This window comes from Pteronotus mesoamericanus, unplaced genomic scaffold, assembly GCF_021234165.1.
Source record: "Pteronotus mesoamericanus isolate MK-2021 breed Mesoamerican mustached bat unplaced genomic scaffold, CSHL_Meso_final contig_24, whole genome shotgun sequence".
In the NCBI taxonomy this organism is placed as follows: Eukaryota; Metazoa; Chordata; class Mammalia; order Chiroptera; family Mormoopidae; genus Pteronotus; species Pteronotus mesoamericanus.
The window spans coordinates 21087833-21107543 of NW_026555100.1; the positions used below are offsets into that span (position 1 = coordinate 21087833).

The 19711-nt window shown below is 34.0% G+C and overlaps 1 protein-coding gene across 13 annotated transcripts in view; it reads left to right on the top strand.

Moving 5' to 3' along the window:
* Nucleotides 1-19711, top strand: part of PCDH15 (protocadherin related 15) — a 704528-nt gene that overhangs the window by 263629 nt on the left and 421188 nt on the right. For 12 of the 13 annotated variants that reach the window (XM_054572779.1, XM_054572777.1, XM_054572778.1 and 9 more), the window contains 2 exons: nt 428-547; nt 12704-12814. In XM_054572779.1, the coding sequence (XP_054428754.1) occupies nt 428-547; nt 12704-12814 (231 nt within the window). The remainder of the gene's footprint in view (nt 1-427; nt 548-12703; nt 12815-19711) is intronic. The other variant, XM_054572775.1, reaches the window with a different exon arrangement.

Here is a 19711-nt window from a genome sequence, read left to right on the forward strand (position 1 = left end):
CCAACCTGGATTTCATTGATCTCTCTGAAACGGTTTTTCATTTTCAAATAAAGCAATTCACTTTCACATACTATATAAATTATAGCTTGTAGGTAACTTTTGTTTTTAAGAGGAACAACAGATGCATTTTCTCCACAGGGGCTGAGATGCTAATGGTCATAAATTGGTCCAAATGTGTTTCAGACTGAATCTGGGCCTTCTGTTTCTCTAACCCAAAGTGCAAAACATGAAGTCAGAAATTTCGGACTTTATAAGAGCTTTTATGTAAGGTTTGCAAGTGCTATCTTGAATCACTTCGGATCTATGGTTTTGGGCAGCTGCCTACTCTCCTCCTTTGTGTAATAAAGGGATGGTTTCTGTGCTGGAACAAGTGTGGTCTGCTGCTATTGAAAGGAGATTGACAGTTTTTCTTTTATTTTCCTTTCAGCTCACCCCAGTTGGCACCACAATATTTACAGGATTTTCAGGAGACAATGGAGCTACAGATATAGATGATGGCCCAAATGGACAGATAGAATATGTCATTCAATATAATCCAGATGACCCGGTATGTAAATACCTAGATGCAATGTGACTTTTCTGTGAGGAATAAAATCAATGTTAACTTTACCTAACATTGATTGTATTAATCTATTACTCAGTTCCTAGAATCACATTAGTAATACTAGTATAATGAAATATTATCTCAAAATTGCATTCTTTTAAATGTGTGCTATACTTTGAAAAGGTAATTTTTGGTGGTATATGTAGATAAGGGCTTAAAATGTATTTTAGGTATAATATGTCAGTTTTACTAAAATTTTGTTATGTTTGTGGACTCCTGAGCATTCTAAATAAATCACTGAATGTGGCATAACCAGTGTAATTCATTTGCTTTATGGAACTTAGAAATTAATACCACTGTTGCCACTTCCCTACCAATGGAACTTAAGGTAGAGGAGAGGACAAAACCTCTATCTATAGGTTATTTAGGCTGTTACATTATCTCTTCCAGTGATATATTATGTTTAGTACAGATAAAGTCAGAATTGTTTTGTCGAGGCTAAAGCTGGAAGTCTTGCCTGCAATCTTTTCTTCCTCTTTTCCCAAGATAGCTGCTCAGAATATCATGAGCTCCCCCAAAGCATAGTTTTGAAATTACTTCTTAAGTGAGTTTTCTAAATTAATGCTTCCCCTTTATGTTACTATTAGAAATATAAAAAATAGCAAAGAAAATGTTCTTTATTTTTAAATTATATATTTTTTATATAAGCTTTAAATGAACAAACAGAAATTATTATGCTTGTAGAGACTAAGAATTCACAGTAAGATCTCTCTCCAGTGATTGTATCCTCACTAATCAATTGATTGTATTCTCACTAATCAATTGGTTATTAGTAGTATCTCTATCTCATAGATGAGGAAACAGGCTCATAGGTGAAGTGATTTGCTTCGTATCACACAGCCACTTCCAAGCTATAAAGTCAGGACCCGGATTACAGAGTAGCATGTGTCCCACTTTTTCTCTATTGTTTTTTTAAAATAGTTTCCAAAAAAAAAAAGGAGAAAAAATGGGGGAAAAAACCCCAAAAGCATGGACATTGTAGGTTTAAGGGACAATGAGGATAGGGTGGAGTATTATTTTTTCATCCTAAAAAGTATGTCTCCACTTTTTTACCCCCCAAAATTATGTCTTTACATGTTCATTGTCAATGACAATGAAACCAAGAGATGGGGAAGTAATGAGAACGTGTCAGAGAAGAACAATAAGGATGAAGTGTTATGCATGAAATGGAGTGGAAAAGATCAAAGAAACAGCAGAGGAAAAAAAGGCATGAGAAACAGGTTTTCCATAAAAGTGGAAACAGATAGCTAGCTAGCTGAATATTCTATGACTAACCCGTTTTTTCATTACAATTCAGTTTTTTTAAAGACTTAATTATGCATGTGTGCCATGTTCCTAGCTTACATTTTATGAAGGTCATTTCCTAATCTTTACTCCTCAAGCTGTAAAAACAAAACCTGCCAGCCAAATATAGAATGACCAGACCATATATATTAGGGAAAAATTTATTACATTGCTTTAAAAACAATATTCAAGGTTTAGATATAGCATGAGACAAAATGTATTACTTAAAAAAAGAAGCTATCTTTTGGAAGTTTTGTGAGGCTAAATTTCTTGTTACCTGAGCAGTAATCCTTTCTGAATGCTTTTCCCTTTCATGGATTTGTAGACTTGGCATGGAGTACATTATATACCTTTTACGGCCTACAGATTGGATAAGCCAATAAGCCACATGCATTTTCCAAATTATGAGAAAATAAAATGCAGTTTAGGAAGCTAGCATTATGGTGGAGTAAATAAAGACATTCTCTGGGTATAGTTCTAATTCAATGAGGAGAAATAAGATATGACAGCAGTTAGCTCAGGGTATATTGGAGAAGAAACAGTAACCAAGCCACATCCTTACAGAGAGAATCTATCTTTAGTCATCATAGAAACTCGGTGTAAAGCTCAGCACCATTTTTTTTTCTCTTGTTAAGATGTATGAGAGAGAAATAACTGATGGTTTTAATATTCTGCCACTGTTCAATTTTTAGTAATTCTGTCTATATTAATAACATAATATTATCCTACTAACTTCTTAATTTCAAAAAAAATTACATGTACTACAAACATATTTAACCTGAAAATATGGCCACCTCTAGTTTTGCAACCACAATTATAATTTCTTTCAAATTTCTTACACCATAGGGTAAATTACAAAAAGTGTAGATTGTGTTATTCTATTTAATAATCTTAGAGTTTCATTTGTGTTTTTTTTTTTCCAAAAAAACCAATTTCTGTTATATTATTCATTAGCAGAAATCACAAGTTAGTGACCTGGATTTGACTCAAATCACAAACATTTTGTTTGGCCTCAAGTTAAATAATTTATTGAGACAATCATGGAATTTCACATCCAAATTTTGGTTTCTCTTCTCTCTTAAGAAATAAAAACATGACAACACTGGTCCTGATTTCCAATAAGACAACAATGAGCTAGAGCTGAACTGCTGCATTCTCATGAAGAATGAATTCTTACCACTCAGACAATATGTGTGCAGCTGTTTATACCTGAAGGTGTTTCACTGATTTACAGCGTCTGCTTTGTCCTTATAGAAATTTGTAAAAGTCACTTCTGCCTTACCCTAATTCATAACTTTTTGAGTCAATTTTTCTGATCACTTTAAATTCGGGCTTTCAGTGTTTCTGATAAGAGAAGTCAATAGGAATTTAAATCATATTTTCCAGTATGTAATGTGTCATTTTTCTTTAGCTGTTTTCAAGATTTGCTCTCATCTTGAATGTTTCTCAACTTAACTATGGCATGTGAAAGTGAAATTTTTTTTGTAATTATGTATTTTGGGATAGATTACCAAACCTCTTTAATCTCTGCATTTCTTTTTCACCTGTTAAAGAAATTATCAGTCATCATTTGTTTAATATTTTCATGCCTATTTTTCTGACTCTTCTTCTTTTTTTTTTTTTTTTTATTAATTTATTTACTTTTTAAATACATTTGTCTCTGCCTTCCCCCCCCTTTCCCTTGCCCCCTCCCACCTTCCCTCCCTCAGCTCTTCCCCTTTGGTTTTGTCCATGAGTCCTTGCTATATGTTCCTTGACTTTCCCCTTCCCTTCCCTTTCCCTGCCCCCCCCTTCCCTCTTGTCTCTGTTGATTTCTTTTCCTTTCAGTGTTGCTGTCCATATTTGCCTTGCTTCTTTGCATTCTTGGTTAGGTTCCGCTTATAGGTGAGATCATATGGTATTTGTCTTTCGCCCCCTGGCTTATTTCACTTAGCATGATGCTCTCCAGCATCACCCTGATCCCCAAACCAGATAAAGACCCTACAAAGAAAGAAAACTACAGGCCAATTTCGCTGATGAACATAGATGCTAAAATCCTCAACAAAATATTGGCAAACCGCATCCAGCAATACATTCAAAAGATTATCCATCACGATCAAGTGGGATTCATCCCAGGGATGACTCTTCTTCTTCTGAGACTCCAACTAAAAGAATGTTAAGCATTTAAATATTGTTCCATAGATACAGAATCTGTTCAAATATTTTCAATATATTTCAATCACTTACCTGCAACTATTTTCCTTTGATTTGTATTGAAGGTCACTGTTTTTGTCATCTCTATTCTATTGTTAAACCTATTCAATGTGTTCTTTTTTAATTTAGATTTTCCTCATTTTTATAGTTTGTATGTCTTGGCTGTGAATTTTCATCATTTCACTTATAGTGAGAATATTATTTTTACATTTCTTAGCACAGACATAGCTATGAACTGCTGGTTTAAAATACTTGTCTATTTGTTCTAACATTAGTCTTCCTTGATTATTTTCCCCTCTTGAAAAGAGGTCACATTTGTTGGTTCATCATATATCAAGTTGTTTTGGACTCTATCCTGGACATTGTAAATGTTACATTGTGGAGAAACTCTTGATTTCATTTTATTCTGTTAAGAAGATTTTTTGTTTGTTTTATCTTAATGGCGAACTTGGTTTGATTCAAACTGAAAACTCTCTTGAATGCAGCTCAAATCTCAATTCAGTATATAGTTTTTCTTAGATTATCTGCTTGTAGTTTGCTCCATGCAGATGGGGTTTCAAGATCAACTAAAACTTTGGGCATAGTTGGTTTTTTTTCTTTTCATTTTTATTGACTTTATGGGGGTGACTGGTTAATAAAATTATATAGGTTTCAAGAATGCAATTCTATAATACGTGATCTGAATATTGCATAGTGTGGTCACCACCCAAAGTCTCTACTTGTATCACCATTTATCCCCTTTTTACCTTCTTCTACCTCCCTGTCCCCCACAGCCCTCTCTCTTTGGTAAAGCACGCTGTCGTATATGTAGGTCTATGAGGTTTTCTTTTTAGCTTAATCCTTTCACCTTTTTCACCAGCCACCCAAGTGCCAACCCTCAACAGCTGTCAGTCTGTTTTGGGCTGCTATGAAATCTTGGCTATTGCAAATAATGCTGCAATGAACATAAGAGTGCACATATTCTTTTGCATCAGTGTTTTGGGTTTCTTGTTGATATATTCCTAGAAATTGAATCAGTGGATCATAAGGAAGTTAGAGTTTTAAATTTTTGAGAAAATTCCATACTGTTTTCCACAGTGGCTGCATAAATCTGCATTCCCACCAACAGTGCACAAGAGTTCCCTTGTCTCCATATCTTCACCAACACTTGTTGCTTGTTGATTTATTGATGATAGCCATTCTGACAGGTGTGAGATGATACCTCATTGTGGTTTTAATTGGCATTTCTCTGATGATTAGTGATGTTGAGCATCTTTTCATATGTCTATTGGTCATCTGTATGTCTTCTTTGGAGAGGTCTTTATTCAGATCCTTTGCACATTTTTAATTGTATTTTTTTGGTGTTGAGTTGTATAAGTTCATTATAAATTTTGGATGTTAACCCCTTATCAGATATATCATTGGTGACTGTAATATCCACCTACTCAACCTCCACAGATTTCTGATTTAGACATAGTTTATAAGGGCAATTTTGCTCGTTTCCTTCTGGATTTCTTTTTCCTAATACTCCCACCTCATATTCTATCAGTTTTAGTTGTAGCAAAAATCCACACCCTGCTCCTTCAGGCCAGAAAGACTTCAGGCTTTCTACCAGAGTTTTAACTGCCCTCTTAAAGTACTAAATCCAGCATTCTCTCAAACTAACCACCATAAAACAGGAAACTCATCTATACTGTCTCTTCTTTCAAGTGTCTAATCTCCTCCAGAATGTATCTACTTTGCTTATCTCTCCAGGAATGTCAAGTATTTTTTGTTTATTTGCCTTTTGTATTTTCTCCAGAGTTAATATGTGTTATTAATGGAAAGACTGAGTTGAAATAGGAGTTAATCGGCTACAGAGAAGCAGAATAATTAATTCCAAATAAGTTCTTTTCTTGAATATATCTGATGAAACTAGTACTTTTACTGATATTTGCTTCTGAATTATCCTGGCTTTCCTAAATATTGGGCAAAAGCATCAGTGATGGAAGCATTTCAAAGTTTTAAGAATAGCAAAAAAGAATATACATTTATTTCATCCACAACTGTGGAGCTGTAGTGATAAGCTGTCAACTAGTTTGCCCTCAGCACTAGTTTATAACCAGAAACACTGACATTTCAAATCTATTTCAGGATGTTTTCTGTATTAAAAAAGGGAATATTGGAGAAAGTATTGAGAAAGTCAGGGAACCTGAGTTGTCTATTCATAAGTCTTTTAAATACAAGAATGTATGTGAAGATGCCCTCACATGTGTTCCTAAATAACAGGGAGGTATAAAATATAATATCACTTTAAATTAGTAAGTAGAAGACTCAGAAGATGTGGTAGCTATCAATTACCATTACTATATGTCTCTGCCAATCCTTTAGATACATTTTGGGGAATAACATAATGTATTAGTTACTTATTTTTTAAATATAGATTTATTGACTTTTAGAGAGTGAGAAAATGGGAGGAGAAAGAAAGAGAGAGAGATGTGAGAGAGAAACATCAATCACTTGCCTCCTGTATGCACCCTGACTGGGGACTGAGCCTGCAGTCTAGGTATGTGCCCTGACTGGGAATGGTACCCATGACCTTTTGGTGTATGGGACTATGCTCCAGCCAGCTGAGCCTCACAGGCCAGGGCTAGTTATCTATTTCTGTATAACAAGCTATCCCAAACTTAAAACAACTCACATTTGTTTTTTGACAATTTCTGCACCTAAGGACTCTGTGAACAGCTTAGCAGGCCCTCTGCTTAGTCTCTCACAAGGTTGTAATCTAAGAGTTGACCAGATTAGTTCTCTTATGGAGGCTTAATTAAAGAAGAATCCCCTTGCAAATAAATTCAGATTTCTGTCATAATGATTTTCTTTGTGGTTGCAGCACTGAGGGCTTTGGTTTCTTGCTCTCTGTTGGCTGGAGGCTGCACTCAGCTCTTACAAATTGACCTTAGATCCTGGGATGCTTCTTTCATCAAAGCTGCAAGGAGAGTATTCAGAGCTAGTCTCTTTGCAAGATGGAGTCTTATGTAACATAAGGCAATCACAAGAGTGAGAGTTTACCACCTACATCATATTCTGTTGGTTAGAAGAAAGTCAGAGGTCCTGCCCACAATCAGGGGGAAGGGATTACAGGACAGCAACCCCGCATATCAGGAAGTAGGGATAGAGAGGACTCCCTTAAGAATCTTCCTGTCATAGCTAAAACAATGTTCAGCCTGATTATCATTTTTGAATGTCATATAAGCAGATCTATTTTGAAAAATATTTTAATTTTTTTAAAACAAACTTACAAAGCAGGGAGGGAATGAAATTTTTATTTTGATCTTACTAGAGGCTAAGTTGAAATCAAATATGGTCATTTGAATTATTAAGATCTTTTAACCACACACACACATACACACATACACACACACACACAATTTCATGATATGAGTGGACAATTATACTAAGAGAAGTGGAATGAGAAACACAGTCAGCATTTTTACTATTCCAAAGTATAAAATTTCAATTATGGCCAAATGTTATAAACTCTTCACCAAAACAAAGCACTTTCATTTACTCTAGGAACAAAATCAGAATAATTAAAATTGAGATTTTGTGTTTTTTGCCACCCTCTTCTTTGCATCTTATCTAAAATAAAGAAGGAGTAAGTTTGGAGATAAGGAACAGCTGAACTGATTGAGCTCATTGAATGCAAAAGCAAAAAGCAGTTGTGCTGTTTCCACAACATTCTCATTCTTCCTCTCTTTGGAGACAAGCCAGGACCTTCCTTTTTTTTTTTTTTTCCATAGAAGGAATTGCCTTCTCTGACTAATTAAATGTGAGCTCAAAGAACCAAGAACCAAGAAATTCACCATTTCCCCTCCCACTGCTGCAGTGATTGGAGAAAAACGTGTTGAGGTGAAACCTCGCTTAGCCTGAGTCCCTGAGTGACATCAACAGAGCCTCCTTGCTGAGGTGCATTAGTATAGATCTGTAGAGTAAGAAATAAAAAATTTCTTAGGTGAAGCCATTAATTTGGGGGTTTTGTTTCTACCTCATAATTTACACTTTCTTGACTGATATAGTCAGAAAAAAATAACTTTGTAAATGCCTCATCATTAATGCCCTCTAGACAGTGAACTAGTAAAATTTGTACTATGCTCATCACAGTTATTGTGAAATACTAAATTTTGTGCCTTCATCGTAATACAAAGCAAGGCTATCCATAATACATTAAACTAATTAGATTGTTTAAAAATTAAAGATAAGAGAAGAAAAACTTTTTAATATGGGTCAGAATTTGTCACTACATGCTCTGTAGAAACTTTTACTTTGGGGAGTTTATCTTACATGGAAAAATACAATTATAATGTATATTATTTTGATGTTTTAAATTTCACTATTAAGTCAGATTAGTAAAACTATTCAAGAGAGTATCACATCATTTTTCTTATCCAATTTTTTAAATGCCAGAATAATGTGATACTTATTAAACATTTCAAATGTTTGGGCCTAAAGGGTTAAAGAGGGCCTGATGACATACCCCTTAAGACAGTCCCCAGTGGACTAGTAAACAGCATAGCATAATTATTAATTGCAACTGCCACTCAGAAAAACACTGAGGACATTTGAATAGCATACATGGGTAGCTCCTTTCTTGGAGGTATTAGAATGTTGTTTCAGTGTACAGCAATATCTTTTATCAACTCCTAAATAGATTGTCTTTCTTTTATGATATGCTTGATTCCTTATAGCTTTGAGAGAATTGAGGGAAAAAAAGGGTCCATAATTATTTTTGTAATGTGTTAGCATGTAATGTATTTGAATTTTCTGAGTCAGGAAGTTAGGACCAGAGTTTAATATTAAAGATTTTACAAATTATCATCCTGAAGCAGTTTTACTTTTAAGTCAAAGTCTGAATTTCAGACATTATTAAAATATTTTGGGCTAAGTAAAATGATATTACTTACTTTTAGGTAGATTACTATCTTACACTTTAATAATATTTTTATAGGTTGCATTATATCATGACAGTTTAATGACCCAATACGTTCATATTATTTTAAATTTACAATGAATGCTCTTTTCATTGCACGTTTCTGACATTTTAACTTTAGAACATCCATGCCTCTCAAGCCAACCAGAAATTTCTCAATACAATTTCCTAATAAATTGGTTAGAACAAGATGGACTGAACTGCATTGCAATCTTTAATGTGTCCTTAAATGTGCATGTGTGTGTGTGTAGCAGGGAGGGGACACAGAATCTTGCTTAATCATTCACTTTCACTTAAGGTAGTTAGATAAGGGGAGTGACCCCAACCATTGCCAGCCAACCTATAGGTGGATCAGTAGCTAACGGCACAAGGCACTGGGCCTGATTTAATCAATGACAAGCTTAAGACTGAATACAGACTAATAAGGGCACAGGGTTAGTGCTATTCCCTGGAACTAAAAGATAAAGAAAAGCACATTAACACTAAAGTAGACAATTGGGAAAAGCTGAGAGAGAGAGAGAGAGAGAGAGAGAGAGAGAGAAAGAAAGAGAGAGAGAGTGTGTGTGCGGTGGGGATAGAAAGAAAGAGAAAGTGATTAACTTCGAAATGATGTAGAAAAGCAATAAAAGAAATTATATCCTTTGAGAAGCAGAGAGAGAAGTCTTCCCCGTCATCTAAATTTCCAGCACTTCACACCAACACAGTTACAGAGCTAGTGAGGCATATTTGACCTTGGCTCTGTCCTTAGATTGCTAGCACCTAACATTAAGCCAATTAATTAAACCAACATATCTATCTCCAAAATAAAAAATAAATAAAATAAAATAGTTAGTTGTAATACAAAGACATTTTATATCTAATAATTCATAAGCAACATTCATCTTAAAGCTGATACTTTCTGTATATCTTGCAACACAAGTATGTATGAAACAGCAAAATGAAAATCTCAAATATCTATAAAACGTGGACTTAGCTAATAATAACTAAGTTTAATTAAAAAAAGGTTCTTAAGAAAAATAAAATTCCTAATTACTAATTATATTGTTTGTAATAAATCTACAAATGTTCAACAGGAATTTTCAACTAAAACAAGATAAACACCCATTATGTTCCTTTGCTAGAAACATAAATATAAGAACATCCATATCATAGACTGAGGTCCTTGAGAAATCCATGAAGGGAAACAGAAAATACATAAATAACAAGTATTTGGAGAAAAAAAAAAAGTAACATCAGATCAAAAACTTAACCCTAAATTGGATGACAAAGAAGCTTTTACTGACTTAGATTTGCAAGATTTTCCTAAGCAGAGAACTGAGAGGATATTTAGGCAGAAGATAATAAAAAGCAAATGTCAGATAAGAAGAGTCATGGCCTACATGGAAAAGAGAAGGGGCTACAGGATGAGGAAACAGACAAGATACAATCATGTATCAGAGTAATTCTAGTTGTAAAGAATAGAAAACTAAATTAAAGGGGACACAACCAACAACGTCATTTATTATCTCTTACACTAGGTTGTTTATAGTGAAGGCGGTATCAGGATTTGCTCAGCAACACAGAGACAACAAGATTCAGGCTCTTTCTATTTTTTGCATTGCTATTCTCAGCCTATTATTTACTTCTATATTAACTCTATTAATAGTCCCACATTGCTGCTGAACCTCCAGATTTTATATCTGTATACCAGTATACATAAGCAGAAAAGGGAGCTTTCTCCCCTTCTCTCTCTCTTTTTACTATTAAGAAAAGTTGATCATGTTACCCAGAATTATTCCTCATGTACATTTCCAAAACAAGTCATTGGTAAGTGAAGTGGAATTACAACGGATGGGTTAGATTAATCAAGTGTCATCCTAGTTAGGAGCATAGCCTCCCCTAAAACTCCCCTAAAACTCATAGCTACCAGTTTTCTGAACTAATTTAGAGTTCTGAGTCCAGAGATAAAGTGTCCTTTTTATAAGCAATTCATAGTATATCAGTATCTTCCACAGAAATGCTAGAAATGTATATGTATATATATTAATATATAAATATATACATTTCTAGCATCTATATGTATATGTTTGTGTGTGCGTGTGTATATCTATATATACACCTATATAAGCATATATATAAACAACTCTATAACAACACATTGAGTTGTGTTTTACAATGTAAATGGAAATTATTAACTAAAGGTTTCCCCATAGTTAACTTACTTATATTAAATTGTTTTTTGCACTCCCTTGCATAATTGAAAGTCACACTAATACAGATATATGCAATGTTTAAGTAGGCAAAAATTTAAGGAAAATGTCAAATGCCTGTTTTTAAACTGCAAATATCCTTCATGATACATTTTCCCTATTTATATTTAAAATTATTTCTTTTTAAATGGCTATATCCAAGAAAGAGCTTAAAATTGTTTCTATTATCACCAAATGAATTATTTTAAAATGTATATTATCAATTGTATCCTCTGTGTGTGTGACTGTGTACCAGAAAGACAGGAGTCAGGAAGAGAGGGAGGAAAGATGGAAGAGGGAGAGATCACATCTAGAGATATTGAAGGTTAATTTGCCCACAGTTCCCTGAATAAGCTTGAGGTGGGAGATTTGAGTTGGCTGTTCTCTCATTAAGTCTCATTTCCTAAGTGACTTTCTTGTGCCATCTGAGGGTGCACGTGCGTGCGTGCGTGCGCAAACACACACATTCTTTCCTTCTTCCCTTGCCCTTCTTCTACATCTTTCTTCCTTCTTCTCCTCTCTCTTTTCTTCCTCTCCCTTCCTGCTCTCCTGTTCATCTTTCTCTTCCTCCTCCTGCAGAAACAATCTAATACAAATCCAAGCTAAGTATTTTATCTGTTGCCCACAACCACATGCATAATCACAACTATATATATTAAACAAGAATGTTCTAGGGCTGGAAGTAAAACCAATGTGTTGTGGTTATTGAGAGACTATTTTATAAATCTTCTAAATGACCCAAAAATACAGGAGTGATGCAAGTTCTTTTTAAGGATTGGAGGCTGATTTTATCAATTATATTCTCTAAGAGGTATGAATACACTGTCTTAACTGAGGAAAAGCGTATTGGAGGTTGCCCTTATGAAATGCATGTCGCCAGGAGGAAACTCAGTTCCTGACAGGGTAGGAGACAACAAATGAGCAGCCGTTCTCAGATCGGAATTAAAAATAACCTATAATACAGGTTCTTTTTTATAGAAACCATGTTTCAAGTGAATAATTGTATTTAATACTTGAAAATGCTGAGAATATAGAACAGGCACCACTGTTGAAAAGGAGTATTATGTAGAAATCAGACATTGGAATGTTTGAACCCTTTGGTGATTAAAAAACAAACAAACAAACACATGCTAAAAAGATAATATGATGACAGGGAAGATTTTTATATAACTAGACTTTGGTTTAGAAGTAACCTAACAACATAAAAAAACTATTACAAGGAACAAATTTCCTGGTTATCATTATCAAAGGACTCTGGTAAAACCCATTGATCAAAATGGAAAGTATTGAGGAGTAAGAGTATTAAATCTGAAATGTACACTCACATTCTATTTTCAGATGATAAGCATGACCTCTATAACTTTCAAAGGGACTAAACTACAGTATTGAATTCTCTAATCCATCTTATATTCAAATGATTTTTGAATCTGCACCTTTACCTATTTACAGGCATCCAACGAAACCTTTGAAATTCCCCTTATGTTGACTGGAAATGTAGTGTTGAAGAAGAGGCTCAACTATGAAGATAAGACACGCTACTTTGTCATCATTCAAGCTAATGTGAGTATTCAATTCCTCTTACTTTTCTCCAGTGAACATATGAAGTAAAGAGCTTGTTTAAAATCTTGAAGTGCTCTTAGAGTGCTCAGCATAATTTGCAGCCTCAACAGGGAAGCCCTGCCCTCAAGTGTAGTTAAGTATCATATTCTTCTACATTGGAAAAGGGATGTAATGGGGTGTGAAGATTGTTTCTACTCACTGTATACTTCGCTCTCTGAATCACTTGTACCTGCTCTTTAGTAACTGGTTTTTAGTTCATACTTAAATATTTCTCAAAACATAGTCCACCAAACAAATGAAGCAGATCCATCTTGGCACTGAACTTCAGACCCTCTAAATAAAAATTTCAGAGGGCAGAAGTTGAAGACCTGTATTTTTCATTAGCTCCCCAGAGAATTGAAACGTACACTGGAAGTAGAGAACTGCCAAACTGGAAATCTTTCTCCTTATAGCTTTGATTTATTGAATAGTTGCGCACTAAATATTAGCTACTATGACCATAACCATGGGCCCCCTCTTTACATAGTTTCCTTTTCTGTGGTTTCAATTACCCTCCATCAACTAAAGTCTGGAAATGTTAAAAGAAAAATTACAGAAACTAACAATTTATAAATTTGAAATTGTTTATCTTTCTGAGTAGCACGATGTCATGTTGTCCTGCTCTGTCTTGCCCAGGAAGTGAATCATCGCTTTGTCCAGTGTATCTGCACCATATCGTCTGCCAGCCCATTAGTCACTTAGTGACCATCTAATTGTCACAGCAACACTGCTTATTTAATAATGACCCTAAAGTCATTCACATACCTTCTATTATAGCATATTATTATAATTATTCTATTTTAGTCTTAGTTACTTTTGTTAATCTTGTACTGTGCCTAATTTGTGAATTAAAGATTGTCATTCATATGTATGTACAGGAAAAAAAAAAACAGTATATACACAGTTTGGTAGCATCTGTGGTTTCAGGCATCCACTGGGGGACATGGAATATATCCTGAAGATAAGAGGTGTCAAAACCCCAAATCTAGCCAAGTAAATTTGAACATCTAATCAGCTTTATTAAGCAATTCAGGAAGCCAGAAACATCCCATCAACCAGGTAGAAGGTTGCTTGGAGGGGTTGTATAAAATGGAAGATTTTTATAGAAAGAAAGTTGAAGTAGATGAGCTATAAGCAAAAGAAAATAAATAATTATTTTTAGACCAGGAGGACATCATCTTTTGTTGGGTGGGGCGGGGGCTGGGGGGACAGGGGATAGGACCGAAAAGTTAGGATTTTGTCATGCCTTTGGAAAATGGAGAGTGCCTGTGTGGCAGATCATCCTACTGGAGCTCGACCAGAAAATGCCAGACTGGTTGATTAAGGTTACATTTCTGGTGAAGATCAAAACTGCAGTTAGGTCAGGTAGTAAACCTTAGTTTGGTATCATGGGCTTTAGCACCAGTGACACTATTTTGGGCCCGGGGATTTCTTTTTTAACGGGGGTAACTTGTATATGTCACAGGGTGCCACTAAACAGCCATTTTTCCCTATCTTAAAGATATTTCACCAAAAAGCAGGTGCGCGCGCGCGCATGTGTGTGTGTGTTTGGGTAGATATAGAAATATACTTTTAGCATTATTTTTTTATTTACAGATTTTATTTATTTATTTTTAGAGAGCGGGGAAGGGAGGGAGAAAGAGGGGGAGAGAAACATCAATGTGTGGTTGTCTCTCACTCACCCCACACCAGGGACCTGGCCTGCAACCCCATTATGTGTCCTGACTGAGAATTGACCTGGTGAGCCTTTGATTTGCAGGCTGGTACTCCATCCACTGAGCTACATCAGCCAGGGCTAGAAATATACCTTTGAAGCCAAATTTCTAGACTTTCATTTAATATTTGTAAGGTATGTTTTGTTTTGTTTTATTTTGAAGTCAATGTGGGTTGTCTTGGTTTCCAGTCGAATAGACTAGAGTGAAAACTATGGATATAGGAAAAGTAAAATCTACAAGGAAGGGGCCTCTCTGAACTCCTCTAAAATATTGAAATCTTAAAAAAAAAAATTTCTGCCTAAGTAAATATGTGAACAAAAGATAGTTTCTCTTTTCTGACTCAGGATCTCTAATAAAATTCACAAAAAAAAGTTAGAACTCTATGGCATGTATTTGAAAGCTAATTTTTATTGTGTTATTTAAAATGAGCTATTTTTTTAAAGAAATGCAAGCTAACAAGAATTTGAATTGCTGTCTATTTTTAAATATCTATAAAGACATCTGGCACAATTTGTATTTAGTTTGCTAGACTACTCATAACTAGGGAGAGAGTGATAAGTTTTTAACATGGCAGCGATGAAATAGAAGTATACACATGAACCATTAAAGAAAGGAATGGCATGGGTGAGAAGTTGAAAGATTTACATTTATCTATAAACATAATTTTATATAAATTTAAAGCATATAGTACAAAATGTGAATGGTAACTATAACAGACTAGTTATTGGTGTTTTTTTCTTTTTTTTATTATTTACTTTATTACAGTTGCTTCCACTTTTTTCTCCTTTTCCCAACTCCACTCAGCCCCTGCCCTTGTCCCCTGTCAGGTCATCACCACACTGCTGTTTCTGTCCATGTGTCATGCATATAGGTTTTTTCGCTAATCCCTTCACCATTTCCCTTCCAGTTTCCCTTTCCCCGCTCTGCTCCAACAGCTGACAATCTGTTCTGTGCATCCATGACTTTGTTTCTATTTTTCATTAGTTTATTTTGTTCGTTCAATTCCACATGCAAGTGAAATCATATGGTTTTTCTTTTTTTCACTGGAGATATACCCTAAGAATCCAGAAACACTGATTCAAAAGAATATAAGCATCCCTATGTTCATAGCAGCATTATTTACTATAGCCAAAATGTGGAAACAGCCTAAATGCCCATCAGTAGATGAATGGATAAAAAATAGCTATGGTACATTTTCACAATGGAATACTACGTGACCATAAAAATGAAAGAACTCTTTAAGTTTTACTACAGCATAGATGGACCTGGAGAGTATTGTGCTAAATGAAATAAGCCAGTCAGAGAAAAACAAATACTGTAAGTTTTGGGGGTTTCTTTTAACTTTTCAGAATTACATTGCTTACAGTTGTAGAATATACTAAAATTACAGTGTATCACAATTTATTCAACTATACTTAGATTTTGTTTCTTTTTGCATGTTAGTATAGAATTGATAGTTACCCTTGTGACTGTCATAAGAGGCAGTGAGTGCAGTATAGAGGTTAAAAGCATGAACTCTAGAACCATAGGGCTTGGATTAAAAACCCAGTTCTGTCATTTACTAGTTGTCTGACTTTGGGCATACTCTGCATGTCTGTTTCCTAACTAAAATGAGGATATTAATGAAACATAAAACATAGAGTTGTTGTCAGAATTAGCAGATTAGCAAACACACAAAAAATTTAGATTAATGATTGGAATATATTCTGATATCATCACGTACTAGATAAACCACTTAAGTACTGATAGTTTACTGTTTAAAATGGGTAATTAAAAAATAGAATAATTAAGAAAAATATGTAAATATATAAATACATATATATACATATTCATATATTTTTAGTCTTAATAGATAATACCATATTATTTTCCACTGTTATGAGATATCACATTCCCACACATTATAAAGAAGAATGTCCTCAGTCTCTACTTTTTGAATATGTGACTTATTTAAGACACTGGATTATTGGAGCTGAAGAGTTGGCTCATACTTGCTTGTGGGTCAATTGTGGGTACCTCTTTCCAACTCTGAGTTCAGTTACCTCACATCTGTGGCCATGGTGGGAGAATTTACAGTATTAAAAGTGACAAATTAAATTACTTACAATAAGTAATTTAATCTTTGTGTATGTGTGTGTGTGTGTGTGTGTATAGGGTAATTAGGTTGGCAAAAAGTCTGTATTTTTTATGTAAAAAAAAGACAAATTCTTTTGTTTTCAGCAATAACTTTATTGATTTGGATATTTTGAATATGTTGGCTATCACCCATGTGATATAATGTTGATTGTTCTCAATTAATGGCTTGATTTGATTGCTATCGACTTTGACTGGTCTGCCCAACCATTGAGCATCTCATCCAATGAGAAATCTCCAGCACAAAACTTTGCAAATCACTTTTGACATGTTTGATCAGTCACAGCCCCTTCTCTGTACACTGCAGAAATCTTTTCTTTTTCCCTTCTGTTGTGTTTTTACCTTTTTTGAAATAATAAAGCATAATATGCTAAAAATTTTATGTATTTTCTTCCATCTTCAATATTAAAATGGCTACATAAAAATCACCAATTTTGATGTTTTTTAAAATGCACATTGATATGACAGTTGTCACAATACATCTTAACAAAATTGTTTCGAATGAAGCTAAAAACAACTAAGCACTATTAGAGCTATCTTACAGGAAAAATAATGAAATTTTTGGCCAACTAAATAAAATATATTTCTCATTATTTTATATTTGTATTCCTTTATTGATAGTATGTAAACCAGTGGACAAAGTAAACCATGTACATCAGAAACCTCTGCAAGCTATAAGGAGAGTTAAAATATGAGCAATCAGTTTTGAGTTTAAAAAGTAGACTGTATGTAAGAGGCTAGAGGTCTGATGATAAATACTGAACATTACTGATCTTTGGCTTGGCTTTGCTAATAGTACAAATATTTGATTGATTTGCAAAGGGAACCATTCACATTTCGTGGGAGGTTTCTTTTTATCCACGTGAAAATGTTATATTCTTAAATAAGTTAGAAGAACTTTGGTTGACTCACATTAAAAAAAAAGTCATTTGTTTTCTTGAAACTATTTGCAAATTTATTACTCACACTTTTTATTTTCAATATGACCATCCAGTGAGGGAATGATTAATTATAGAGAAAAGAAGAAAAAAAAATCAGAAAGGAATTTTAGTGAAGTATAAAAATCAATGAGTTTTTTATTTTAAATTTCCAATACATTGTTACCACACACTGCAATTTAGATGTTATCCTAAGTCACAAAAGAATAAAACTCATCTCTATACATAGATTTTCTTCAAAGCAACTCTCTTTTGTATTACTTTTATCCTGAGGGAAATACTAAAATGGTTTTACTCGAGTGATTAAATAATTGTCAGAAATAAAAAGGTTACATTTCATTTAGAACCATAGCAAGGATGATTTCTGAATTATCATTAGGGGACTATTCTTTATTTTGTCAAGTATCAAAAATTGAGAGAAGCAACACTAGCTGTTTTTAATAACAAAATCTAATTTCTGAAAATACAGAATTATTATTTCATTCTTAGCTCTGTCTTTTTTCCTTAATGACTAAGCATATTTTAAAAGGTGTATAAAATCTAAGGGCAGAAACCTTTTTCTAAATTCCTTTCTAGGTTGTTTGGCCAGCCTAATAGGACAGATTAATAGGAGAACAACAAATTTAATTTTAGACTTAAAAAAGCCCCATAAAAATGTAAATCTCAAAAATGAATCAAAGCAATCATCTTTTATACCTTTAGACAAGGAAATAGTAAATTTGTAAAGAATTAGCAAAACAAAGAGATTTGGGTTTGGGATAATAAATTAGTGAGGACTAACAAGGTTTGTTCACAGCCTTCTGGGCCCCAAAATCTCTATTTCTAGTGTTAAGATTTCCTTCTAAACTCCTAACACAGGTAGGGTATTTTTCATGTGGGAGATTCACTTCCTGCTTTCAGGGGGACAAAAGAGAGTCATTGTTGTTCTTGCACATTAATTCAAAACAATCAGTATGCCAAAGTGGAGAATGTTGGGGTGGCTTAGTAGACTCTCCTTCAAAACATTGCAATTTTAAGGGCTTGGGTATAAAAATCACTTCTATACTTTTAGATCTATGTAAACAACTTCTCAGAAATAACCACCATTCTGACCTGTCTACTTCCTATTGATATGTAGAATAAGTGTTAATTTTACACCCATTGTTTTTTAGCTCTGCCAGTTTCTTAGGCATATTCTGGGGAATAAGACTGAAATAGAAGGGTGATTGTTAATGATTTAACATTTACAAAATGTTCAAGTAACGAAGATAGGTAAGCATGTGAACATACTATGGTACTACCCTGTCTACCAGAACACATGAAAATTTTGAAACTAGTGTATGTTTTAAACAGAAATAAAATTCAAGGAAAAAAGTAGAAGAGAACACTTTTAAAGTGATTTAGACAAAGGCAACAGTGTTGCTGCTATTTCTCTTTTGGAATGTAGAAATTTAACAGACTCAAGTCGCTAGGATAAGTTTTAAAATTTTAGTCAATGATATTCCATATATCATTAGGGAACAGAAGCAGGACGAAAACCTTCAAGGTCTTAGGTAACTGAGTTAGAGTCAAAAGACCCAGAGCAACTTTAATTATGTTGCAATATTTATTTTTTCTTTCTCTACTGCAAATACCTGATAAGGTAATGAAAGAGTCTTTAAAATATGTATATCTGAGTGAGTTTGGTAGGTGCTTCAAGCCATTTTATTAAATTACAAATTACTTGAATACTGAGTATGTAAGTGTAAGAAGTCTCTTTATTCCAAGTTTCCTGTGATAATGCCTCAAAAATAAATCAGAACTGTTTGTCTCAGACTTATTTAAAAACGAGGCTATAATTCTATAGCATTTGCTGGAAGTCCACATCTTTCCTGGCCCTGCTCCATACAATTGGTACTAAGCTTAATACACTTTTAAATATACAGCAAATACTGAATGAATTAAAAACTAGAATTTTTTCTATTTTGAAAGAATCAAAGTCATTAGAGGTGTTTTATTGCCTTTACATTATCATAGTTGAAATATTTTCAGTTTTATATAAATACATTTTGTAAAAATAGTAAATTGTGATAATGAGTTAGTTATCTCTGAGC